The sequence below is a fragment of the Fistularia commersonii genome, chromosome 25 (assembly GCF_037954325.1).
Source record: "Fistularia commersonii isolate RoL2024-O1a breed Wild chromosome 25, RoL_Fcom_v1.0, whole genome shotgun sequence".
Classification (NCBI taxonomy): domain Eukaryota; kingdom Metazoa; phylum Chordata; class Actinopteri; order Syngnathiformes; family Fistulariidae; genus Fistularia; species Fistularia commersonii.
The window spans coordinates 2130001-2156049 of record NC_141308.1 but is presented as its reverse complement, the minus strand read 5'-3'; the positions used below and the strand labels follow the sequence as shown (position 1 = coordinate 2156049).

The window sequence follows — 26049 nt, the reverse complement described above, 5'->3', positions numbered from 1 at the left end:
GTGGGGGGATTTTAAAGTTTTTTTTTTTGATTAGAATGTAAGTATTTTCTTGTTTTAATTAAAATAATTTGGTCACTGGCAAAAATATTTTAATTACATTTTTTATTTATTGTCAATCCAAAAATAAAGTTTATAATGTCTGAAGTGCAGAATTTTAGCATTACTGCTTGTTGCATTTATATTTGGTGTGTGTGTGTGTGTGTGTGTGTGTGTGTGTGTGTGTGTGTGTATACATGCACACACACTCAAAAATCACACACACACACATACATGGTTCATGGAATATGCACTGTATGTGTTCAAGGATTGGGAGCTTTATTTGATTTATGAAATTTAATTTGATTGATTTAATTAAATAAATGTAATTATTTAATCAAGCCTACCTGACCAAAATCAAAGGATTTTCAGGAAACGCCAAGCCTCATTTTGCCCGCGATACCAGTTATTTTTTAACCAGAAAGCTAATATGATTTATTTTTTTCTCAACGTTGTTTTTTTTCCAGTTGGGGGTCCCTCCTTTCGTATCCTTCCTCAACAGCATTCACTAAAGAAATCAAAACCCCCTGCAGCCTGTCATTAGGGAGCAGAGAGAGAATGAAAGATCAGGGGCAGAAAGGGAATTGAGAAAGCAAAAACAGGCAGGCAAAAAATGAAGAAGATGAAAGACATAGGTAAATGGAAAGTGAGGAAACATCCACAGAAAGGGAGGAGAAATGAAGTATTGGGATTAAGGGAAAGGGGAGAGCAGCAGAGGAGGAATTATAAGCAGGTGAAAAAAGAGAGGGAGAAGAGGGTGAAGGTAAAGGAAGCACTAGACGAGTGGGTGGTGGGGTTATGATGAATTAAAGATGACACTCTCCAGCAGCCTGGTTTCTAAAGATCACTCTGTCTGTTAATGTAATGTTAATCAATGCAAATGATGTGTCTAACCTCTGCACCCTGACCAAGGGAGGGAAAATGAGAATGAGAAAGAAAATAAGAGGAAAAAAAGAGAGAGGCAGAGGTGTGAAGTAGGCATTTGGTAAAACTGTGCTGTTTTTGTGTTACAGTACCTGCTGGACGACTGAGTGACCACTAATATATGATTAAATGCGTGAATCTGACTTGTCACCAGCCCAGGGCTGAGTGTGCCTATCAGAATCCACTTCCGACGCAAAGACCCCACTACACTGGTGCTCAGAACACCCACATATCATGCAGGCATTGCTTGTTTACAACTAACCTTACAAAGGTGGAATAATGCTACCCCAGTGTTCGACATTATACGATTTGTACGGCCCAAGTCTGTTGTACATGATTATTCCTAATGCACAAATGCAATAGATAGCATTGTCACCTCCCACCCCCTATTGAAAAATAGTAAGGTTTCATGACATACAGTTGTTAAATTCTGATCAAATTAAGGATCTATACCTACTGCTTCTGCACCAGGGTTGAGTGACATGTTTTCCAACCAACTAACATAAGCTCAAACCCTGTGATTGCCAAAGTATCTGCTCAGGTGTCCTCGTGATGTCGAAGATGCAAACATTAGCCAAAGCCACTGCCTCTGCACGTCTTCCTGATAGACTTGGTCAGGTAGCCAGGCTGCATATCTCAAATTGTTTTTTGCAGCACAGCCTTCTTATCAGTTCTGCTAATCTTAAGGTGAAGGGTTACTTTTTTTATCAGTTTGAACTGGTGAGGTCAGACACGAATAAGCAAAATAAAATGACATCCCGAACTAAAAGACCCAAACAAAAGAACTGGTGATAAACTCACTCAACAATTGATAGCCATTGCAAGCCTTATCACCCAACTCCTGCCTTCCCCCATAGTGACATATAATGAATCGTCTTACAATCTCGAAACAGACATTGATTGGTGTTTGGACCACTTCCACTGCCAGAGGATCGATAGCCCGCCCCAATATTTTTGTTTTTATATTTTTTAGCTACAAAGTGCCCTATTGACCGTAAAGATAATCACTTTCCAACCGAGAAGAGGAACTAGTGCTTGTATCTTGTGTTTAACTTATCGCACAGCCATTCCACAATAACTTAATTCCAAACAGCAATTATTAGGACTAGTGAGGTGGAATGTTGAGCCAAGAGAATGTAAATTTGCTTGGATGAAATTATACCGTAATTTAATCATTTTCTGCAGATAGTGCAAGTATTTCAATTTGGCTATGGATAGAACATATGACATCTGCTGCTGATCTTACTGTCTTATGTGGCTCCACTCTTCTACATCTCCTCCCATCTCTTTTGCCAGTCTTTCCTGTCTCCAGTTTCCTGGTCGTCTTTCATGCTGAAAATTTTATTTTCACCCTGCCAGAGTGAGTGACTCTGAGCCCCAAACACTGTTCATACATTTATGTGTGTGTATTCAGATGTGTTTGATGATGCAAGACTTGTGTATCCCATCACACCGTGCTAATGTCTCAGAGTCTTGCAGATTATGTTCTGTTCAATTTTAAAAACATTTTCTGTCTTCGGGAGCTTTTAGGGGGGCATTTTCTGTACTTAACGTATTTTTTAGTATTTCTGTTGAATGTGCTCTATTTTCTGTTAAAAACAAAACCTTTTGTGAAGAGTTGCATCTGCACTTGCAAGAATTCCCTTCTCTGTTGAACAAGATGCCTTATAAGTGATCTAATCTCTTTCATATTCTTTTTCCCCCAAAGCAGTGCTGTGTCATAAACCTCCCCTGGCATTCAGACAGTCCTGTGAACCATGCTGGATGGACTTAGGCTGGTTCTACCTTCCATGCATGCTACTTATTCTTATTCTTGTTATAATCTTATTCTTATTATGTTATTGTCATTGTTGTTGTTATAGTATTTCAACTACCACTACTAATAATGATAATAATTCAATGGAACAATAGAATTCAGCAAATTCCATTATTATTATTATTTTTGTCATCATCATCATCATTGCAATTATTATTATTGACTCGATTTGTCATAAATATATGCTTTAATCTGTCAAAGCATTACTTATTATTCCAATATTCTTTGAGTGGATGGGTGATTAGTTTGGGAAATTCAGCAGCTTTTGCTAAGTGATTGTCATTTTTTTTCAACCTCATATTAGCATGTGAGGCTCAGCATGCTACCACCGGGCTACATCATTGTTGAGTGCTGATTTTAATCCTGTTGAATTTTCCCCTTTGTTTTTTTTTTTTTAAACCCGTCTATCCCGCTGTCTGTCCCGTCACTTTTCCTTTTGTTTTACCACTCCATCTTGATGTTAACCTCTCCAGTCTAGCTTTATTCAGCAGCTGGACATGATTGTGTCGTTGAATTACAAAATGCACAGGCATTCTTGATCAGGAGGGCATTGTGAAGAGGGGAGAGGTGTGTGCGTGGAACGATAGACGAATGGAAAAGATGTGTTCTCTGATGAAAGGGATTCTGCAGAGAATTGTCTGCCATAATGACTCAGGAGCCAGGGAGATTCGAGGAGGTGTTTCAGCATATGTACTATCGACCGGCAGCCAGATGTGCATAGGGACAAACCACAAAGGGGTGATGGGACGTGTGGCTATTCTGACTGGCAAAATAAGGACTTAGAATAGTACATACATGCTTAAAGAGTGCGCGATGATTTGGCATTACATCCTGCTGTTAATACTTTCACTTCTTTATTCTACAGATGTTTTTTAAGCCCAATTGTTAGCAATATGTAATCATGCATGCCTGTGCCATGTATTATGCGACTGCTTGCTGACATGTAATTGTGTGAAGAGGGCTGCCTTATCGATCTCTACTGCAGGGCCCCATCAATGTTTAATGCAGTCTCTCTTACTCTATCATTTCTCTCCCTCTCTCGATCCCCTCTCTCTATCTGTATAAACAGCCTAGCATTTGGTATTGATCTATCACTTGCTGCTAATGAGAAGGAGCTATGCTTTCTGGGATTGGACGCTTTTGGCTGCTGGCAGAATCTTGATCTTTGCTCTAGTGGCAGCCTCTTGGTTTTGACTTGGGCAATGCCTATGTGTCATCTTGAATAGGCCAAAAAAGAATTGAGCTGAGACTCATCTGTCTTGTTAGTTTTAATTTTTAAATAACTTGTATTCTGTGATGTAAGCACAATATATCCTTTTAAATTGCACTTTTTTTATGCCAGCTGATTTGAGAATGACAAGCTACGGGGTTGTGGGGTGCGGTGGTCGAATGTTGTTGATCTTGTGGTGTATGTATAACTGAATGTGATGAAATAAAAGGCTCTCTCGACTATATTTCAGTCAACGTATGAACAATAGTTGTGTTCTTAGTTAACTCCAAGTGTTGCGACACTTATCTGTATGTAATTATGTCTGTTTTTCTGTTTGTAAGGTTCTTTTCTGTTCTTATGCTAAACTGTCTTCTTGTGCGTGCGTAGCTACGCCTGCTTATTTTAACTATCTCCTAACACAAGTTAGTAAGCTTCCCATAGATTGACCTGCATTTGAACCTGGTGTTGAAGTTTTTGGTACTTGCAGGCAAAATGCTGTAGAACACATTTTTTTTAATTTATTGTGTTAGTGTATTTTCATATCATCTAAAATAACTTGGTAACATAGGAAAAAAGAATGGCTATATGTTTGCTTGATTACGCCTAGATCCAGAGTTTCAAAGAAAAGGAGGACTTGCTTTTTTGCAAAGACTTTAAAGAGTAACCAGAGGAAAAAACTCCTGGCGCCCAAAACCTGTGAGGAAAAATTAATTGGAGAAAATAACCATCCCATTGGCTAAAAATGTAACTTTCAGTGTTTGGAGGGATTTTGTTTTTGTTTTTTAAATGGCATGATTTGGTGAAATGATGAGCCACCGCAGTAGGCGATTTGTTTTATAAATTTATATTTTCTTTCAATAACCCAAAACATGAATCAGGTGGCTTCTCAAGTGATCATTGCTTTGTTGTTTTTCATTGAGACTAGTCTGGTCCACTTAAGATGAAATGGATCAATACCTCTTAAATTTCACACAAATGAAGAAGGGAAATTTATAAAATTCCTAATGTCAATTGGCAGGTGCGCGGGACCAAAATGAGCACTCCATTTACTAAACTGTTACTCCCATATTGTGCTAATGGTAGACATTAGCTCACATGACATGGCTCATTGACTTCCCCCATGGTCCTGTGACCCTTTTTTGTCTACACCGTTACCATCTTTGGCCTTTTTCAATCCTCTTTTCCCTTCAATAGGAAATTGAAAATGGCCTACCAAGTGCCTGTGTGATTTGACTAAAGCTTCTGTGATTTCCCATGAGAAAGGCTTGGCAGTCCCCACAACGCTGGCTGGTGCTGAGGGCTGTTTCATGCTCCTATCTCCCCAGCTGACAGCAAGTCATCCAGGCAGGCATGCAGGCTATTGCTCGCTGCCTGTGGGAAAAAAAAAAAAAAAAATGACACACAAGACTGATCTTAAGGAAATGGTCCGATTGAAGTTGGCTGTGAACAACGCCATCATTGTAGGTGTGCACAGAAAATTTGTTGGCTGGTATGTGTAAGTGTACATGTGCATGTGTTTGACAGTGCGTGCGCATGCATGTGTGTTTATGTGAATGTAGAGACTGTGTACATGTGGTTTAATGTCTTTGTGTGAGAACGCTTGCTTGTGTGTCGAGCAAAATTACCAAAGGCTAATTGGTTTCATGTCTGAGGACAGATACTTCCGAGTAAGTGGAGAATGAAGAAGAGAGGGCTCTTTCCTTCTTGCTAGTTGCTTGTCATTCATTGCCAGTGGGCACGTTTTTTTTTCCACCACAACCACTTGAACTGCAGATGACAGGCTTTGAGTGCTTCATCATTTGAAATGATTTAAAATTGCTGCAAGTTCAGTGAGATTTAAAAAAAAAAAAAAAAAAGAAAAGCAGCTGTGGATGTGCGCTTCCTGTGGCGGAGTAGGTACTTCGCTACAGGAGCCGAGGGCTGGAACATGTTGAATGAGACACGCATTTGCGAGTTTGCGTCTTTGTATTCAGCCCAAGTGAAATGTCTCCCTTTACATCATGCACGGGCTGTAACTAGCAACGATGTGCTGTTGGACCGTGTGCGAGTTAATGCCATAACTGACATTTATGAATATTCTAACACATCATACATATTGAGAAATAATTATTACCTAGACAGACCATTAACTCTTCTGTCTTCCTGCTTTTATATTTTTACAACTTTGGGCTTACGATGGCAGTAGGCAATTGTTACATATCTCCTTGTCCACTCTCAATAAGATAAATTGTTTAGGCCACAGCCTTTTACAGGGTAAATTATGAATCTATCACGACAGTGCTAAGGCCAACATGTCACCCAGTCTGTCACTATAAATATATGTGAGAGATGCAGGAGAGGCCAGTGGTTGTCATACTTCTCCTCTTTCTGAAACAGTATTAGGTTTCCATATTTCAGCCGACAAGGCAGATATTAATCAAGACAGGACAGACAAACGTCTTTGGTGAGGTGCCAGACTTATTTGTCTCCAATGTGTCACAGACACAGTGCAAGTGGGTAGAGGCAGGGAAATGTTTTTGTTCTTATAGTTCAGAGATTTGGCACCAGATATGATGCACCATCTACAGTTATTACGTGTATTATTCAGTATTAATTTTTCAACCATTGCACAGTTGTCTGCATGGATGTTGAGGAATTTTGCTGTGTCACAGAGGAATAAAATCTGTCTTTTCCACTCTGGAGTGTTCTCTGTGTCCTTGATAATTAGCGGCCACAGAAAACAGAAAGTAACAAAGACCTCTGGAACTGAGTTTACAAAAACAGAATTTACTAATTTAATCTTATCATTTTCTGGACTTGACTCCTAAGACTTTGTCACATGTACTGCAAGGTTGTTTCTGCCTAAGCTGGATGTAATAGAAGTGGTTAGTACGTGTGGCAGTAATATACCCCGTTTATAATTTGATCGACATCATCCAGTGTGTTTTCCTTCTCTTTACATGCCCGACTTTGTTATCCTGTCATCGACAAGACACTCCTGAATCTTTTCATCTCTTTAGTTATAGTGACCCGGCTTTTTCAGAGGGAGTATATTCTTCATGCCCTGAAGAATTTTTGCAGGCTACTTCTGATTTTGTATTTACCCTAATAGACAGTAAAACCTTTAATGTCTTTGCATTAAATAGCTGGCACAATAAAATCATTTTAATACCTGATCTAGATTAGTGGTTCGATTCCCGGCTCCTCCCAGCCTGTCAGTGCTGAACGTCTAACTGCTCCCCTTGTGCTGCTCAGTGGCTGCCTTCTGCTGGCGGTTCATCCATGATGGGTTAAATGCAGTGGTCAAGTTTTGCTGATGTTATGCTATATTTATGACTGAATGTGACAAATAAAGTGATTTCTATTCATCTGGACATTTCCGCTCCGACAAATACTTTAGCCAATGTCAAAATGACTGTCTCGAAGGGCATTGCCACATATTCACTCACTTACAGAGAGACACCATATGAAATTAAATATACACAGTGAAAGTCAAAAATGCAGAATGCATGCTCTATAGATTGTGTTCACATTGAGAGAATGTAATTCAAAGCTTGGCATTTAACAGCATGACGGAGACTTTCAGAGTTTCCTTCCAGCCGAGTGGCAGGACTTTGTTTCCGTGTCTCTTGTCATAACAGATGTCGGGCTGCGATGGATGAAATGCTGTGAAAGATTCATCTCTTTTCTGTTCATCAATGATAGTGTCAAGTGATCACTGAGGCTTGAATGCAGTTAAACTGTGGAATGATACTCAAAATGGCTTGTCTGATGATAACACCTGTCTTTTTCTTTCTTTGACGCAGAAACCGTTATGGACACTCGAGTTGCCACAGCCGAGCTGGGCTGGACAGCATATCCTAATTCCGGGGTGAGTTGATTCTTATTGACACATGGTCTTTCCACAGAAAAAAATGGTTTCAAGAAGATTGTCATAGGACAAACAAAGTCTAGTTTACATGTGACATGAAAAATAGTTCATGTAAAGATTTAAAACCAGATAAACATAAGGCAGGAAGGCAGGCACTTGAAGGCAGGCACAGTACACTTGAGGGTATTAGTTTGTCTTTGTCCTTGCTCATTATGACTTAATGACACAATGTCATTAAGCCACGTAGTGCCACGTAAGCCCTCGAACACAGTACCTGAGTCCCTGTGAATGGGTCCTGGGAGGATATACCATAGCCATGATGATACTGTATTGATATATATATGCAGGGAAGTGGATATATTAGGATTTATTTGAGGAGGAGGAGCTGGGAAAATGGAAACACTCACAGAAATTCAGGAAAGTCTTTAAACTCTCAGTAGTTGTGCACATGCATCATTTGGAAACCAGCGCTATGTTGCATTGAGAATATTTTTTGAAAAGTATCACAGTAAGACAAGCACGATTGCCAGCTATCTATCTATCTATCTATCTATCTATCTATCTATCTATCTATCTATCTATCTATCTATCTATCTATCTATCTATCTATCTATCTATCTATCTATCTATCTATCTATCTATCTATCTATCTATCTATCTATCTATCTATCTATCTCTTTCTTTCTCATTCGCTCTCTCCATCTATCTCTCGATCCATCCATTCACCTCCTTACCTCTGCAGACGTTCCCTGGTCAAACAACTTTCCATCATTGTGTGTTTTTGATGATATTTTTTATGTTTGCCATACAGAGAATTGTTAGATTGAGGAGGTTGATTTGTCATGGCAACCCCAGAAGGGACTAGCCACAAGAGAAAGAAGATTGAGATATATGGAGTGAGATAAATTTTAAAATAGATAACTTTTTTTAAGACAAATACATTTTCATAAATGAGTGTCATAATGTATTATCCCATAAATAACTATGACAATGGCAGATATCAGATGCGTAGGCAGTTACAGTGGTATTATGATGTTGTTTTCATCAAGGCCCGCTCAGTTTTGGAAGCTTTGAGGCTCACAGAGGCTCCAGTGTGTGCTGAGCATAGGTTTTTAAGCTCCTCTTGTTACAGTTCAAGCAAGGAGAGACCTGCTCTAGAGAGAATACATTCATACCATTCACTCATAGAACTTATACTGCAGTGCTGCAGCCCTGACCTTGCTGGCAGAGTTTGGTAGATATTGCACACATGTATATACATATATATATTTACATGTAAATATGCATTGTGAAATGAAAACCCACACTGCCATTTATTTTGACAGTTGTAAATCCAAAGAATCATCAGGACACTAAACTGTATTTATAGCACTAATGGATACAATGCACAGTAACCTAACAAAAATAATACAAGCAAAATAAATCATATATTAACATCATACAAAAAAGTCCCATTGAACTCTTGGAAGAGTAACTCATCTCTCATTGGTGGAATATGGCACTGTTATTACCCATCACTGTACATTCAATTGGATGGCTTGGCAGGACACTGGCAATGTTTGGATAGTCAAACATTGGTTTTGTGTTGTACATTACACACATGTATAATTGCATATTACCAACTTAAAATCTTCTATCTCACGTGGCTGCATGACACTTTTTTTAAGTAAGGGCAACAGTGGTGGGCTCACGGTTCAAAATAGACCAGCTGAGAACATCCTTAATGAGTAACATGCAGACCAATGTGTTTAATATCTTGTTAATTAGGAAACCCAGGATTCAATTACCACATACATTTCTGCCCGCATTACCATACTACCCATAAAACCATATTGAAATTTCAAACATGTAATCCAAAAGAAATCATCTGAAAGCAGAATTCATGATTAAGGGTTAAAGCAGGAACGCCATTGTGGTGCAGTGTTTAGCGCTCCAGCCTCACAGCACGAAGGACCCTGGTTGGCTTCTGACAAGGGGACGTTGTTTGCAGGTTCTCTGCAGGGGTTTCCTATGGTTTCTCCCCACCATTCATAAACAAGCAGCAGGTTAGTTGAAAAACATTGGGAAAATTGCCCCAAATGAGTGAGTGATTGCCTGTATTTGCCACAGTCCGGGGAAAACCCTGCCTCAGCTGGGATAGAGTCCAGCATCCTCTGCAACCCTGAGTGCAGGATAAGCGGATGAAGATGGATGGATAATGGAAGTGAATTAATACTGATCATACTTTCCTAATTTTAGCCTCCTACTAACTGGTCAATTTACAGTCTTTTGTATATCCGGATACAGCCTTTCTGAGAAAGAGACTCACTTATTGCCTCTTCATTGTAGTGAATTCATTTCTGTCACCCAGAGGTTTCATTTTAAAGGATCGCAGAAGCGGAGTGATTAGTTCTACTGTTATAAACATGAGGACATCAGGGTCAGCTGTGTAGATGTATAACAGAGCATCAGTATGCAGTTGCATACTTTGATGTTAGCATCTGCCAGAAAGAAGGAGAGCTCAGAAGGCAAACAGATGTGTACAGCAAACAATATTACAGCATTCTTTCATAATGCGCTTTCCTCCTACATTTTTATTGTTTTATATCAGTTAGATATGGTCCCTTTTGGCCCCTTGAGAACGCTTCTCTCTGTTTCTGCTTCACCTCAATAAATATGAGTATTTTTTTCAGTGTTCTTGTATGCACCCACATGATAAATAAAATATTGCGTTCCAGAAAGGCAAATGCCCTTCAACCTTGCCATGCGACAATGTGACAGAACACAAAGGGCAGGTAGTGACACACTAGCTCTTCTAAAGCGAATTTACATGATCTCGTAAGTAATGTGACTATTTTTGGCTGTCATCATTACCCTGGTTTCTAAAATGTCATCTAAATAGGGAACCTCGACCTCGATCAGGTTAATGCAGTAAACTAACTCACATTTTCTCCTGAAAAATTCAAAGCGTATGCCAAGCCTATGTCATTTTTACTCCAATAAGGTACAATAATGGTTTGAAGAGGCACTTGTTATGTATCAAAGATACTGCCGGTACTGAAGTCAGGGCACACATCCTTGATTATCAGTCTTTACCATGTCAACGAATGAATTTAAATAACTTTGAATTTAAATTCATAATTATTTAGATGGGTATTGAATTAAAATATAAATATTTACAATTTGAAAGGTTTCAGTCATCATTCTATTTTGTTCAAGACTAGCTGCTGAACATGACCCAAGACCCATTTCAACCACAAATAAACAAAACCACAGGATTTGCCTTTGCATTAAATTTTTAGGATTCATGTTAAAATGTTTTCACTCCTGAAATTTTTGAATTGCAATAAAACACATTTTTAATTGCAGTATGGGTTGTTTTCCTTTTAAATCAATGCTTGGTTTGCAAAATATCTGCATTTGAATTAAAAAAAAAAAAAAAAACAACTATTACATTAAGTCCAGACTTGTAAAGCACTAACTGAACAAGACTGAACAGAGAAAAAAAAAAATGATGCTGGAACTCTGACAATGATACAAGTGGTCAGAATAAAAAGTAACACACTCTGTTATCTCAACTTAATTCGGCTTCATTCCTGAGTGATTTTAAATAAACAAACAAAGAAAAAAAGGAAAAAAAATGGCTTAAGTTCTTTTCATTTGGGAGGAGTCAGGAGTGAGAGAGGTTACAGGATCAGGGGGGATTAGAGGAAACTAAAGGGGGCTCAGTTGTGTCTGAACAGAGCAACCCCCACCTCCCAAAATAAAAAAAAAAGCCATATTGTCCTGCATCATCCGACTCGGTCCGGGTGTAGAGTAGGGCTTGGCACAACTCATGTGATCCTGGGAGATTGAAGCAATAAGGTGAGAGTCTCGGGGGAGGGGTTTGAGGTCAGTGGGGTGGCAGTGACTGTACTGACAAAGTCTGTGGGGGCCATCAAGCATGGGGGAGCAGGGCAGCTTGTGGTTGTCAGGGCTGGTGGAGGAGAGGGATAAATAGATGACCAAATGAGCAGTGAGAGGGGTGTGGAGGATAAAATGCTGGGAGACATAACAGGCAGGAAAAGGCGTGAAGAGTGAGTATGGAGTAGAAAGATAAGTAGGAGATATTGGGGAAAAAAAAAAATCCATCTGTCCATTGGTGTGGAGCAGGTGCAGAGGAATGGGTAGAGAAACAATAGCTCTCTCCCAGCTTGTTTGTTTGCATTTTCAATCGTATCCTTTTCAGCATGCAGGCCGATCTGTGCATAGGCATAAATTGAGGTACCTGTGTATGATGTTGCATAACTGCACCAGCATATATGAGCATCTACAAGTGCAGACACTGATCGAGGAGTGATGTATTTGGACACGCTTCACCCTGCACCTCACTGTGTCCTGTGCTTGAACAAAGCCCCCATTTGCCCGACTGGGCAGGTGTCAGGATACACTAAGCAATTCCTAAAGACCACAGAAAGATCCATAACAGTCATCTTGCCATCTGCTGACCGGACTCGGTTCACCTTAATTATTCATTCCCCGATAGACAGACTGGCAGCGACTCTGTGTGCTGAGGGGAAGAACATGGGTGGTAAGACAGTAAGATGAAGACGGTGAGAAAGATGTGAAAGAGAAGAAAGCTGATTGAATGCAGATTGCAGGGACAGATGAGGGTTTTGGGAGGTTGTGCAGAAGAGAGTGGAAGTGTGATTGATGTGAACGGTGAACATGAGCTGACATGTAAAAAGAAAAGAAATGATAGTGAGTCATGATGGCTGTGCTTCATTGTGAACCGCTCATTATGCACGCAGACGTGCATGGAAGTGGCCTCGCATCAACACACGTACATGAATTTAGACATAAGTGCACATTTATACCTTTAGATTTCACACCTCAAAAAACACGTTTAAATGGTTGTATATATATATATATATATATATATATATATATATATATATATATATATATATGTACATATATACACATTATATGCACACATTGAACATTGACATACCAATAAGGGACCTGCTTAATTTTCCCTTCATGGTTCTTGAGTTTGTGTGGCTTGAAGGCTGAATTTGTTATGTCAGAAACATTTCTCTCTGCGTAACATGAAGAAATGCATGGTGTGATATCAACACATGTTATCCGAATTTGCAAATGTGTTTATTTGTTAATTTTACAGATTTGGTGTATCTCATTATTGTTGTTTGAAACTTGAAAATTTGTTGCTAAAATAAGGGTAAAATATTGGTGTAATGTTATTGGTTGAGTAGAAAGAGTTGCAAATCCCCCCATTCTTCAGATCTATCTTTCTGTCCATGCATTCTCTTCCCATGTTCTTTCTTTTCTCTCTTTCCTGCACTTAAGCCTGTACATATCAGCCTCCCTTCATATTTTATCGAAACTCACACACGTACACATATGTGCACTTGCATACACACGAACGCACTCGCCATGTGTCCTTGTGTCTGGGGGGATGAGGCTGTCAGGTGCCATGCTTTGCAAGATTTTCAAACACACACACACATGCGCGCACACACACACACACACACACACACACACACACACACACACACACACACACACACACACACACACACACACACACACACACACACAGTCAGGGCCCCCTTTCACCCAAACGCTCTAATACCCTCCTATTCTCGTGCTCCCTGCTGACACGCTCTTTGTCCCTAAATAGCTTTTCTTTTGGCCATAGGGCCAAGAGAGACTGCAGGGTGACCAATTCAACTCTTTACTCCCTTTGCATTTCTCTTACTCTCTTAGTATCACATTCTATTTATATGCCTCACTTTCACTAGTTGGGTGCCTGCTTAAAAGGCACCTGTTTGGAACAGGTGAACTACTTGGGGCGTGCAGCTAGTGCTGTTCTGTATGGCATTAGAGACATTTTTATGGTCCAGGGCTGTCAGTTATCAACCATATTGTTGTGGGGAAAAATAGCAGAATGATTTATTGCAGAACTTAATATCACTGACTCCAAGAGACATATCTAAGACAAAGGCTATTAAGCAAATTGCTTATACATCAAATTAACCGATATGTATATATGTATGTATGTATGTATGTATGTATGTATGTATGTGTGTATGTATCTCTCTCTCTCTCTCTCTCTCTCTCTCTCTCTCTCTCTCTCTCTCTCTCTCTCTCTCTCAATATATATATATATGTATACATACAAACCCCAGTTCCAATGAAGTCGGGACGTTGTGTAAACATAAATAAAAACAGAATACAATTATTTGCAAATCACTTTCAACCGATATTCAGTTGAATACACTCCAAAGCCAATAGATTTAATGTTCAACTGATAAAAGTTTTTTTTTTCTTTTTCAAATATTCACTCATTTAAAATTTGATACCTGCAATACATTCCAAAAAGGCTGGAACAAAGGCAACAAAAGACTGCAGCAGTTGAGGAATGCTCAAGTAACACCTGTGTGGAATATTCCGCAGGTTAATTGGAAACATGTGAGCCTAGTAATTGGGTATAAAAGGAGCAACCCCGAAAGTCTTTGTTGTTCACAAGCAAGGATGTGGGAAGAATCACCACTTTTTGATTAACTGGGTGAGCAACTGGTCCAACAATTTAAGGACAACATTTCACAATGTGCAATTGCAAGGAATTTAGGGTTTTTCGTAATCTACTGTACATATTTTGTCAAAAGATCCAGAGAATCTGGAAAAATCTCTGTGTGACTGTAACAAAGCCAAAAATCAATATTCAGTGCACTTGACCCTTTATCCCCCATATGGTTCTGCGTTAAAAACTGGCATCTCTGTATAAAGGACATTGCCAGTTGGGGTCAGGAACACTTCAAAAAACCATCGTCAGTTAATACAGTTCGTGGCTGCATCTACAAATGCAAGTTAAAACTGCACCACTCAAAACGAAGCCATACATCAACAACATCCAGAAACGCCAGCAGGTTCTCTGGGCCGGAGCTCATCTGAAATAGACTGATGCAAAGTGTAAAAGTGTGCTGTGGTCTGATGAGTCTAGATTTCAAATTGTTTTTGGAAATAATAGGTGTCATATCCTTCGGGCCACAGAGGAAAAGGACCATCCGGATTATTATCAGTACCAAGTTCAAAAGCCAGCGCCTGTGATAGTATGGCGGTGTGGTAGTGCCCATGGCATGGGGAACTTGCACGTTTGTGAAGGCGCCATTAATGCTGAAAGATGCATACAGGTTTTAGAAGATCATAAGCGGGCATCCAAGCTTATTTCAGCCCATGCCAAGCCATGTTGTGCAAACATTACAACAGCGTGGCTTCATAGTAAAAGAGGGCAGGTACTAGACTGGCCTACCTCTAGAACAAAATACGACAACAAAGACCCCAGACTGTTGACTAACTGAAGTTTTACATAAAGACATTTTCATCTGAATATTGGTTGAAAAGAATTTGCAAATCATTGTATTCTCTTTATATTTTACTTTACACAACATCCCAACTTCATTGGAGTTGGGGTTTCTAAAGTTTATAAGTTTACATATATATATATATATATATCTACATTTTTGTCTATCTATCTATCTATCTATCTATCTATCTATCTATCTATCTATCTATCTATCTATCTATCTATCTATCTATCTATCTATCTATCTATAGATATATATCATCACTATTGATAGTTGAACAGTCATTGATGATAGTTAACTGGTATTCAGAGCAACTTCAAATTGAGCAGTCAAGCCACTCCGGTTTGCGACTCCATCGTGAAATCAACTACCCATGACATTTGGTGTGCTCCCATAATCTGGCCGTAAGGATTAGTTGTGCCAGAGGACCGACAAGGAGAGTTAGACACTTGAAAGGGTACTGGAAAAATAACCCTCAGCCAAAATAAGAGGACCACTCAACCAAGCAACTACAACCAAGACAAAGCTTTCACCTCCCCCAGCATTATATCAGTCAAATTTGAAGTAGATTGGATGGATTGACACTGAGAAAAAAAAAAAAAAATTAAGAGCACCCACAGTCCAAAATTTACTTCATTCTGGTTTGAAAGCTCTCATCCACTCCAAATATTAAAAACTTTTCATATTTTTCATCTTTTATTTAGATCAATTAAGATATTTTGCTTCTCTTCTGACAACTTTAAAATGTGTTATTTCTCTTTCAAGTCTTGTAGTCTCTCATTTCGGATCGCTAGCTTCGATATATATGCAGAGTATATATCATATAGGTCTTTCTCATTTTCAACCTCTACATGGAATCCATAATGCTGCAGAGGCTGCAGATCTGATGTTTGACAAGATAAGTCTTTTATAATGCAACTCAAAGTAATGCTCCTACTTGTAACTGAAAGTCCCACTTTCAGTAGCATGAAAATTAAATACATAAATGAAATAAATAAAATTCATACATACATACATTACTCCTCCTCATCTTACTTCCACTATTCTCCTTATGTGCTATACCTACCTGAGTTTCTAAATTCATCCTCTCATATTTCATACCTGCCAGATAATAAAGCACTATGTGTCTTGAAACTTGAAAAATTTGTGGATTTCCAAAATTATTTTTTTTAAATGTTCCTTTTTAATAACATTTGACATAATGAAAAGCACACAATAATTTATGTTTGGCTTATAAACTATTGCTAATTTGGCTAATTAAAAGATGATTAAGGTGCTAACTAGGAAAAATGTTTTATAATTTATAATCAGTCTAATAGAAATCATATTGACAAATGATCATTTGTTCCACAGTCCAGGTTAATGATTAGAAAATAATTGCATTTGACAATGTGCCAGGTATACTTGAATAAACCCAATCAATCTTCTCCTGATAAGCATTTTGATTTTTTTGAATATGTTCCAAAAAGACTTTTAATGGTCATTTGTCAGGCTATAATTTTGTTGCCATTTTACTGAAAGGCAAAAGTTTTTTTTTTTTTTTTTTTTTGACATGCCAGTTAAGAATAATGAAAGAATAAAACTACTGTGTCTGTTATATAAAGCGTAGATAATTTATCTGTCATTGATTTCAGGGCTGAACCACTAATCACTGTTGTAAATGTCACAATTATTTACATAATTTATGCTAAGGATAAGGCTAAATTGAATGCAATTACATTTCATAAGTTTTTGTCCCTTTGGTTGCTGTAAAAATGCTACAATTATATTTAACTAAGGGTATGTTCCAATTTGGGAAGATTGCAGTGTGTTCCATAAAATGAAACATTAGATGCAGCAAAAAAACAGAGGGGCCTGGCATTTTTTTTTTTTTTTATATCACCATATACATAGAAAAGGGACAAACCTTTGAGTCTTTGGGAAAATAGGACTCATTGACAAACATTACTGCATTTGAACTGAAGCTATGAAACTGTAATGATATAGTGACTTAGATCTGGTCGGTATTACGAATCTTCCAGACATTACCATTTCCTCACCACCACTCATAGTCAGCCAGGCGGAACTGGGCTTCAGATGCCCCGCAAAACAATCATTCCTGTGCCTCTGGCCTGACTGCAGTCTTCATCCAGCCCAGTTGATCAGAAATGATAATAGCAATCATGCCAGTGCATATTTTAGTGTCTGCAATGTCTCCTATCTGCTTTTGTCTTTCTGCGTCTGTGTTTATCTCTCTGTCTGTCTATGTTTGTGTGGGTCTCGTTTTGGGTTGCCTTTTAAATGCATTCAAATTTTCAAGTATCCTTAACTTTTTGTCTTAAAGTTTGTAAAGAGAATAAGGCAGCAGGTATTCTTACCACAGCAACCAAGCTGTCACTTTATTTGATTTTATTTCATGTCGTTTCTATTGGCTTCTATGAATTGACCCAGAGGTTGAAATGCAAAAAAAATCTCATTAAGTCAGACAGATTTGAAAAGGCCTTCGGAAAGGAAGAAAGAAAAAAAGTTATCATGATTGTGATTACCGTCCCCAGTGAGCTTGACAAAACAGAAAGAGTGTCTTTTAGCAGCTGTTCATTCCCTATCTCAGTCTCTCATGTCCGGGTTTCATCCACTGTCCTCCTGAGACCTTGGCCTTTCTGTGTCTGTCAATGTGAATTTCACCTGCACGGCTTCCATTTTCTTCAAACGCCTGCTTTTTCAGCCTGTTCTCACATTCAACTTGTCAAATACTGACACCTAGTCAGTGATGCATCATGTCATACTATGCCAGTATAGGAGCCTATGAAGCACTAGTTGTGGCCATGCTGGAAAATATGTTAAAGAATATAAAGAATGTCCTGAATAAAGTGTTTTTCATACCTTAGTTCTAATGACAAAAAAGAAGCATAGTAATTACTCAAAATTAAACTGTATTGTTTTTGCCTATAATCCCCAACAAAAAATATTAAAACTTGAAAGGCATCCTGATAAATGAATTCAGAGAGAACCACAGGCCCACAGACTGTACTGCATAGGCCATAAGGTTTGCATGTTTTGAGTCCATGGCTCAAGTTTGATTGAAAAAAAAGGGAAAAAATACAAAACATTAATGCTGGCTCTTCCCAATATAATGTCAAAAGCAACTTGATTTTATCATTATTAATCTATCCACTATTTTGCTCTTGCACTTTTACACACAATATTTTTGTTTATTTCTTGAGTCCAGACCATGATATGGCATGGCATCTTCTCAGTGATATAGTTGTGGATGAAGATGATTATTAATCTATTTTTTAAATCTAATTTCCTGGTAGACCTTCGTAACGCGTTGTAATTATATGAAATTTGTCTCTTTCATTCATTCATTATCTGTATTGTGTATCCTGTACTCAGAGTTTCAGTGGGGCTATTCCAGCTGTCATTGGGTGAGACGTGAGGTTCTCCCTGGACTGGTTGACAGTCTGTCTATCTGGACTAATGTTTGTCTCAACCTGAATTTTCCTGCATAGTTTTACTTCTTTGCAGCTGCATGTTGGTCTAATAATGTTTTCATGATTTATTGAGTCAAGATGGGGTATGTGCAAGTTCATACATACATACATATATCCAGTGTCCCATTTCTACATTTTAAACTCATTCCCAGCTTTAGTTCACGTTCAATGTTCAGTGCTTCAAACACAAAACCACATTATCAAGTATAACTATATTTGAAGACTGGATTATTCTATATTGCAGATGGACACTCAGATGGACACTAACAGAAAAAAAGTACACAAATGCACATTAAAACACACTTTAGGATTTGCTAAGTTGAAAGTATTAGACCAGTGCTTCATATCTGATGAGATTGATATAAAAAACAGTTGGTTTTCTGAATGATGAATTATGCCAGGCCATTTATTTAAACAGCTGATTCTTTGAAGGTAGGCTTTCCATGTCTTGTTCAGTGGACAATGTTGTGTTGTCATGAATAACAAATAGTCTCATTATTAGAATGTCCATTCCAAGCCTGTGGTATGAAAAACAATCTCCTGTTTGCCTCAGCCCACATGTTTTAGTCCTGTAATGAAAAATGAACAGACAACTACTGAGCAGAGAGGGCTCAGAAATGTGCCAGCCTTTCCTCTCACGGTAAATGTAAACACTATACCCTTCCTATGCTTTGGAAGACACAATATAACATTATATAAACCATCTGGTCTTAGTCGTGTAGGGAACAAAAAAAAAGAAATGAAGGTAATTGCTCCCCTTACTTTTGCTTCCAATTTTAAATTTAAGCCCCAAATTAACAGCTTTAACTGGATGTGACAAAAATATTCTAGAAGCTATAAATATTAAACCATAAAGTTGAGTGGAACAGTCCTTTTCATTTTAAGTCATTTTTCTTGCTTCAGTTATAAAAGCCTACTGTAAGCTTGACTGAAGGGAGTTTGGGTGCGGCGCTCTCGTGAACTATATGCAAGGGCAACTTGTAACCCTTTCCTGGCTTAGGGACTTTAAACAATCATCATTCATCAGTGGTGGGTACATCTGAGCATGCTGCTCTATGAAGCGATGCTGATGAAATTGAAAGCCATTCACTGAGAAGCAGTCAGCAGACTGTAAGTTGAAGTTCAACTCAATACCTCTGTTCTTTACTGTCCCTTCAGTGTGAATTGACTGTGGTTAAATGATGAGCTGGAAGTAGTTGAGTCCCATCTTCATCTGCTTATTTCAGACAAAACCAAGAGTGGAACAGCCTGCCAACTCTCACTTGTTTTTTTTGAGTTGGGATTAAGTTACAGTACAAAGATCATACAGTACAGTACAAAGTACATATCTCCAATACTTACTGTATGTCTGGATTTTATTTAATGACAAGTGGACACCCTCTGCACCCCAGTAGCCCCTGGAAACAATCAAACCTAAATGAAACCTTTTTTCTGCAGACATTTTCATGTCAACGCAACATCATAATGTCTTGACTGCCTTGATAGAGGTAACCTCAGTGAAGACTCTTATCTGAATATGTGAGCCGTGTGTGTGTATGAGTTACTGATTATAATGACATACTAAATATAGTCAGATGTGAAAGGAAATGCAGCCTCAGGGGGGCACAGGCCACTCTCTGTGAGCCAGCCTCGGGGGGGGGGCACAGGCCAGTATCTCCCTGAGCCAGTCCGATGCCTGGATAAATGCAGAGGGTTGCGTCAGGAAGGGTATCAGGCGTAAATCTTGTGCCAAAACCAAATATGAGAATCAAAACAATCTAATACCAGACTGGTCGATGCCTGGGTTAACAATGACCACCATTGGTATGGATGACCTACCGGATACCAGGGGAAATTGGACCACTGTGGGTTGAAGAAGGAGAGGAGGCATGTTTAGAAGCAGAGGGAGAAGGAAAAAAGGCAAGAGTCTAGGACAGAGAGCAGGGACCTTAAATATTTGGGAAAATGACAGGAAAAGGTAGAGAGTTGGTTGACATGATGCAGGGGACGGTTTTTATACTGTGTGTCCTGGAGACCAGGTGGAAAGGTAGTGAGGCTAGAAACTGAGGAACAGGTTTTGAGTTGTACTAAAAAGGTACTGACAGAAAGAGAAATGGAGTAGGAGTTATGTTGAAGGAGGATTTTGTGAGGAATGTTCTGGAGGTGAAAGAATGTCAGGTAGACTTATGAGACTGAAACTGGAAATTGAAGGTTTGATGCCAAATGTTGTTAGTGGCTATGCACCGCAGGTGGGATGTGAGTTTTAGGAGAAGGAGAAGTTCTGGAATGAGCTAGATAAAGTGATGCAGAGATGAGAGAGTGGTGATTGGTGCAGACTTCAGTGGACATGCTGGTGCATGCGACAGAGGTGATGAAGAAGTGATGGGCAGGTTTGGTATCCAGGATAGGAACGCAGAGGGACAGATGGTGATAGATTTTGTAAAAAGAATGAAAATGGCTGTAGTGAAGACTTTTTTCCAGAAAAGACAAGAACATAGGGTAACTTATAAGAGCGGCGGTAGAAGCTCGCAGGTAGACTATATCTTGTATAGACGAGGTAACCTGAAAGAGATTGGTGACTGCAAAGTAGTGGCAGGTGAGAGTGTAGCCAGACAGCATAGGATGGTAGTTTGTAAGATGACTCTGGTGACAAGGAAGATCAAGAGGACAAAGGCAGAGCAGAGGACAAAATGGTGGAAGCTGAAAAGGTATGAGTGTTGTATGTTTTTCATGGAGGAGTTGAGAAATGCGCTAGGTTGTCAGGGAGAGCTTCCAGATAACGGGACAGCTAAATCATTACGGGACAGCATTAGTCTGCAATTCGCTGTGCTACAGAGGCAAAGTGGCAATACCGTAAGGACATCTGGGAAAAGGCTCCACCACCATCCACTGTTTCAACCTTCCCATGCCCACCTGTGAGCAAGATAAGTGGGAGGACAGTCCTCCTCTACCCAAATGACCGCCGAAGAAAAAGAAGAGTGTGTGTGTGTGTGTGTTTACAGTTTTTGACATTAAAATATCATATCTGCACAATGGAGATGGTATGGTTTTCAGGAAGGAGTTGAGAAAGGCTCTGGGTGGTCAGGGAGAGCTCCAGATGATTGGACAAAAACAGCTAATGCTATCAGCGAGACAGGTAGGAGAATACTTGATGTATTGTCTGGAAGTAAAATAGATAAGGAGACTTGGTGGTGGAATGAGGAAGTGCAGGAGTATATACAAAGAAAGAGGTTAGCAAAGAAGAAAAGGGACACTGAGGGGACTGAAGAAAACAGACAGGAGTGCAGGGAGATACAGTGTAAGGTAAAGATAGAGGTAGCAAAGGCAAAACAAAGGGCGTACGATGATTTGTATACTTGGTGGGACAGTAAGAAGGAGGGAATGATCTATACAGGTTGGCAAAACAGAGAGATAGAGATGGAAAGGATGTACTGCAGGTCCGGGTAATTAAGGATAGAGAGGGAAATGTATTGACAGATAGAAGAGTGATGTGAAGATGAAAAGAGTACTTTGAATAGCTGATGAATGTGGAAAGTGAAAGAGAGGCAAGGGTAGAAGAGGTGACTACTGTAGACCATAAAGTAGCAGAGATTATTAAAAGTGAAGTGAGGAAGGCATTGAAGAGCATGAAGAGTGGAAAGGCAGTTGGCCCTGATGATATACCCGTGGAGGCACGGAAGTGTCTTGGAGAGGCAGTGGTAGAGTTTCTGGCTGGATTATTCAACATAATCTCAGGGTGTGAGAAGACGCCTGAAGAATGGAGACTAAGTGTGATGGTGCCCATTTTTAAGAATAAGGGGGATGTGCAGAATTGCAGCAACTATAGAGGGATAAAGTTGATGAGGTTCTGCTGTAGGGATAACAGAGAAGTTCTAGGTGGAGTTGGTGCTTCATCAGGGATCAGCCTTGATGTGATCTGTAGTGAGAGCAGGAAACAGGTGTAGGAAAAATCTTGAGAGGTGGAGGTATGGTCTGGAAAGGAGAGGAATGAAGGTCAGTCGCAGCAAGACAGAATATATGTGTGTGAATGAGAGGAACCCCGTGGAATGATGAGGCCACATGGAGTGGAGATTAAGAGGTTGGAGGATTTCAAGTACTTAGGGTCAACAGTCCGTAGCACCGGAGAGTGAGAGAGTGTGGAAAAGAGGTTAAGAAACAGGTTCAAGCAGGTTGGAATGGGTGGAGGAAAGTGTCAGAGGTACTCTGCAATAGAAGACCTTCAGCCAGAATGAAAGGAAAGATGTACAAGAAAGTGGTGAGACCAGCAATGCTGTATGGCCTAGAAATAGTGACAATGATAAAAAGACAGGAGGCAGAGCTAGATGTCGCAGAGGAGAAGATGTTGAGGTTCTCTTTGGGAGTGATGAGGATGGATAGGATCAGGAATGAGTCTATCGGAGGGAAAAGCCCACATTAGATGTTTTGGAGAGAAGGTCAGAGAAGCCAGACTGAGATGGTTCAGTCATGTACAGACAAGGGATTGTGAATATTTTGGAAGACGGATGCTGGCATTGGAGCTGCCAGCCAGGAGGTCTAGAGGAGGAGGAGGTCTAATATTTATGGACGTAGTGAGAGAGGATATGAAGGTGGTTGGTTTGAGAGAGGAGGATACAGAGAATAGGGTTAGATGGAGAAGGTGGATTCGCTGTGGAAACCCCTGAAGGGAAAAGCCAAAAGGAAAAGAAGTGAGATGTGAAAGGACATAAACTGGCATTTAATCGGAATTCTTTCTTGCTGTGGACACACAATTTAATACATTACATGAGTATGTTATTTTTCTTTAATGGAACGTGACAATTTCATGTATTGCTCTAAGCAGATTTTTACTGTTCAGTCTAATTGACTCTTTTGCATTTACTTGGACTAATGCTATATAATATTTTATTACCCAACACTAATTTGTATGTGAATGTTGTAAACCCATTTTATATGGCATTTTTACTGCATTCTGTCTAGACCTCTGCTCTGGTAGCTTTGCTGAGGCCTTGTAACATGTAATGGAGTATGTGTCCTGTGTCTATCACTTTGGTTCCAAATGACTCATTCCTCCTGTTATTTTCTACAAGGGTTACATCCATGTTGACTAAGTATATTCCTCCCAGACCAGTGCCTTTCATTGCTTGGATGCTGAAGGCCTCTGAAAGAAAAAGACTGTGTCTATTTGAGCTCCACTTTGTTATTCTAGCCTTTGAAGGTAATGGTAGGAGATCAATGTGATGGATGGCCTTTATGAAGGGAGCGTATCGATGGCTTGATGGCAGTGAGCTGTAACTGTGGGAAGGGAAGCATCAACTTGAATATATTACCAACTTCTCCCTCCTCCCCTTAACTCCTCTACCATCCAGTTTTTTTTCTCTTTTATCCATCACTCTGTCTTTTTCCTTTCTACACCCTCTCTTCTCCAGCTTAGCATGGTGTGACTGGTCATTAACAAAAACATTAAGTGCTCCATGAAACCATAACTCCCTGATCACCTCACAACTGCCTATAAGACTGAGGAGCCATTATGTCACTCAGTGACCACACTTCCCAGGAACAGGGAAGATTAAATTATTGGCAAAAGCAAAGCTATTCAAGTGGTTACTTTAATAATTTAGCTGACATCAAGATGGATATTATGAATGGCTGTTCATATTTAGTCTTTCATCTTGATTGTTATATTTTTCCTCAATGGCAAAACAGACTTTAGTAATGGCGAAGAAGTGCAGTAAGGCGGATCGTGATACAGACATATGAAAAAAAAAAATTGGTAATATGCCACATAGATGAGCTTCTCATCCACATCCATGATTTCTGTCACAAATGCCAAAGAGAACAGGATTTCCTCTGGTTAACCAAAGCTTTGTGATTTGCTCATGGAGGAAAGCATTTGGTATAATAAAAAACGAAAAAAGGAAATCCTGCTGGGAATACAACGATCACTGTGGTCTTTTCGCTCTCCTTTCAGCAGACCTTCACCTTGAGCAGATATATATGCTTGCAACATAAATCTGTACTTTGGTCCACAATACATGGATCAACTATACAATGTGCAAGACAAACTGTTATTTTATACACAAATCCTTGAAGATGAAATGGATGCAAGGGCCAGGGAATTCCATTATCGTAAGGTGACAGGTGATGATATGTTCTTTTTTCTCTTCTCTCTGCCAAGGTCAGAGAGATGCCGTGAAGTATTACAGGAAAAAGATTTCATCTTAATGATGTAAAAGTTAGAGGAATAAACAAAGCAATTGAGCAAACAGAGGCAGAATATTGATGATCTGCTGGTTGTGGTACTGAAGTAGATGGTATCTTTGGATCACTTTACAATGATCAGGATACATTATAGAGGGCTGATGCTGATATTCAGATAATCGAATTCTCCAGATGAGCAGAAATGTGTGGTGTGTGTGTGTTTGTGTGTGTGTGTGACACAAACTAAGGAGCAAAACATCAACCAGCAAATGAACATGTGGTCAATAAAAAATCAAATTATTAATAGCACGTTCACACACACTTGCGCATTCACACAGCCAGACGGAGACAGACAGACAGACACAACCCCCCCCCCCCCCCCACACACACACACACACTTGCAAACACACACACAAATTCATCCATGTAAACAGTAGATAAATACAAAGCTATGAAAGGAAAGAGGAAATTGTGTTGCAAAGTTTTATTATGCTCTGCACAATAAAACTGATAACTAGTAATTTTGTTCGTCTTTGACACATGATGACACAACATATCTACTGGAGAGGAAATAAAAAATCTAGTTCATTATTGCATGAACCAATGAATTTCTGGACAGATTTCAGACCGGCATTATCGTAGACGCCGCAGGCCCCTCTCTGGTGTGAAAGATGGTGGTCATTTGGTTCAACGCGAGCCAGTGAGGACCCCCTCCTGGACTGGAGCAGACGGGTGCAGAGGAGCCCACGGCTGGCAGTATTAATGAACATGCAGCGCTGAAAGGGACAGGTCCCTGTAATGCTGATGAATGGTCACTACAAAGGGGAGAGAGATGAGAGCAGAAGGAGAAGAGTGGGTTGGGGGTGTACAGCAGAGCACGGACACATTGGGAGCAGCAGTGAAAAAAACATCCTAATATGCACCTCAAATTTCTATAAACTTATTTATCATGTGAGTGGTGTTACTACATGACCCCTGCATATCACATTTGCACGTATTCCTTTTTAATATGCAATCAATCTGAATTTTTGTAGCAAATTCCTCACATATATGCCTGAGAGATGTTGCCCCAGGTATAGACGTTTCAGGGGATGAATCTGATGAGTGCCGGATTTCATTTCCCAATTTGTCAAGTACTAGGCCAATCACCAGTTATCTTGAGTATACAGGTTTTACATGGAAGCACTCTATACCATTGAAGTTAATTTGTAAACATAGGCTTACTGTATGATCTA

At 39.5% G+C, this 26049-nt stretch overlaps 1 protein-coding gene and 1 long non-coding RNA gene across 3 annotated transcripts in view; one reads left to right on the top strand and one right to left on the bottom strand.

The window, feature by feature from the left end:
• ephb1 (EPH receptor B1) overlaps positions 1 to 26049 on the top strand; it is a 175583-nt gene that overhangs the window by 45110 nt on the left and 104424 nt on the right. For both annotated transcript variants that reach the window (XM_086172083.1, XM_086172082.1), the window contains exon 2: positions 7772 to 7836. In XM_086172083.1, the coding sequence (XP_086028209.1) occupies positions 7772 to 7836 (65 nt within the window). The remainder of the gene's footprint in view (positions 1 to 7771; positions 7837 to 26049) is intronic.
• LOC147218803 (uncharacterized) overlaps positions 25487 to 26049 on the bottom strand; it is a 2741-nt gene continuing 2178 nt past the window's right edge. Inside the window, exon 5 of the long non-coding RNA XR_015108678.1 lies at positions 25487 to 25629. This is a non-coding gene — a long non-coding RNA (uncharacterized LOC147218803). The remainder of the gene's footprint in view (positions 25630 to 26049) is intronic.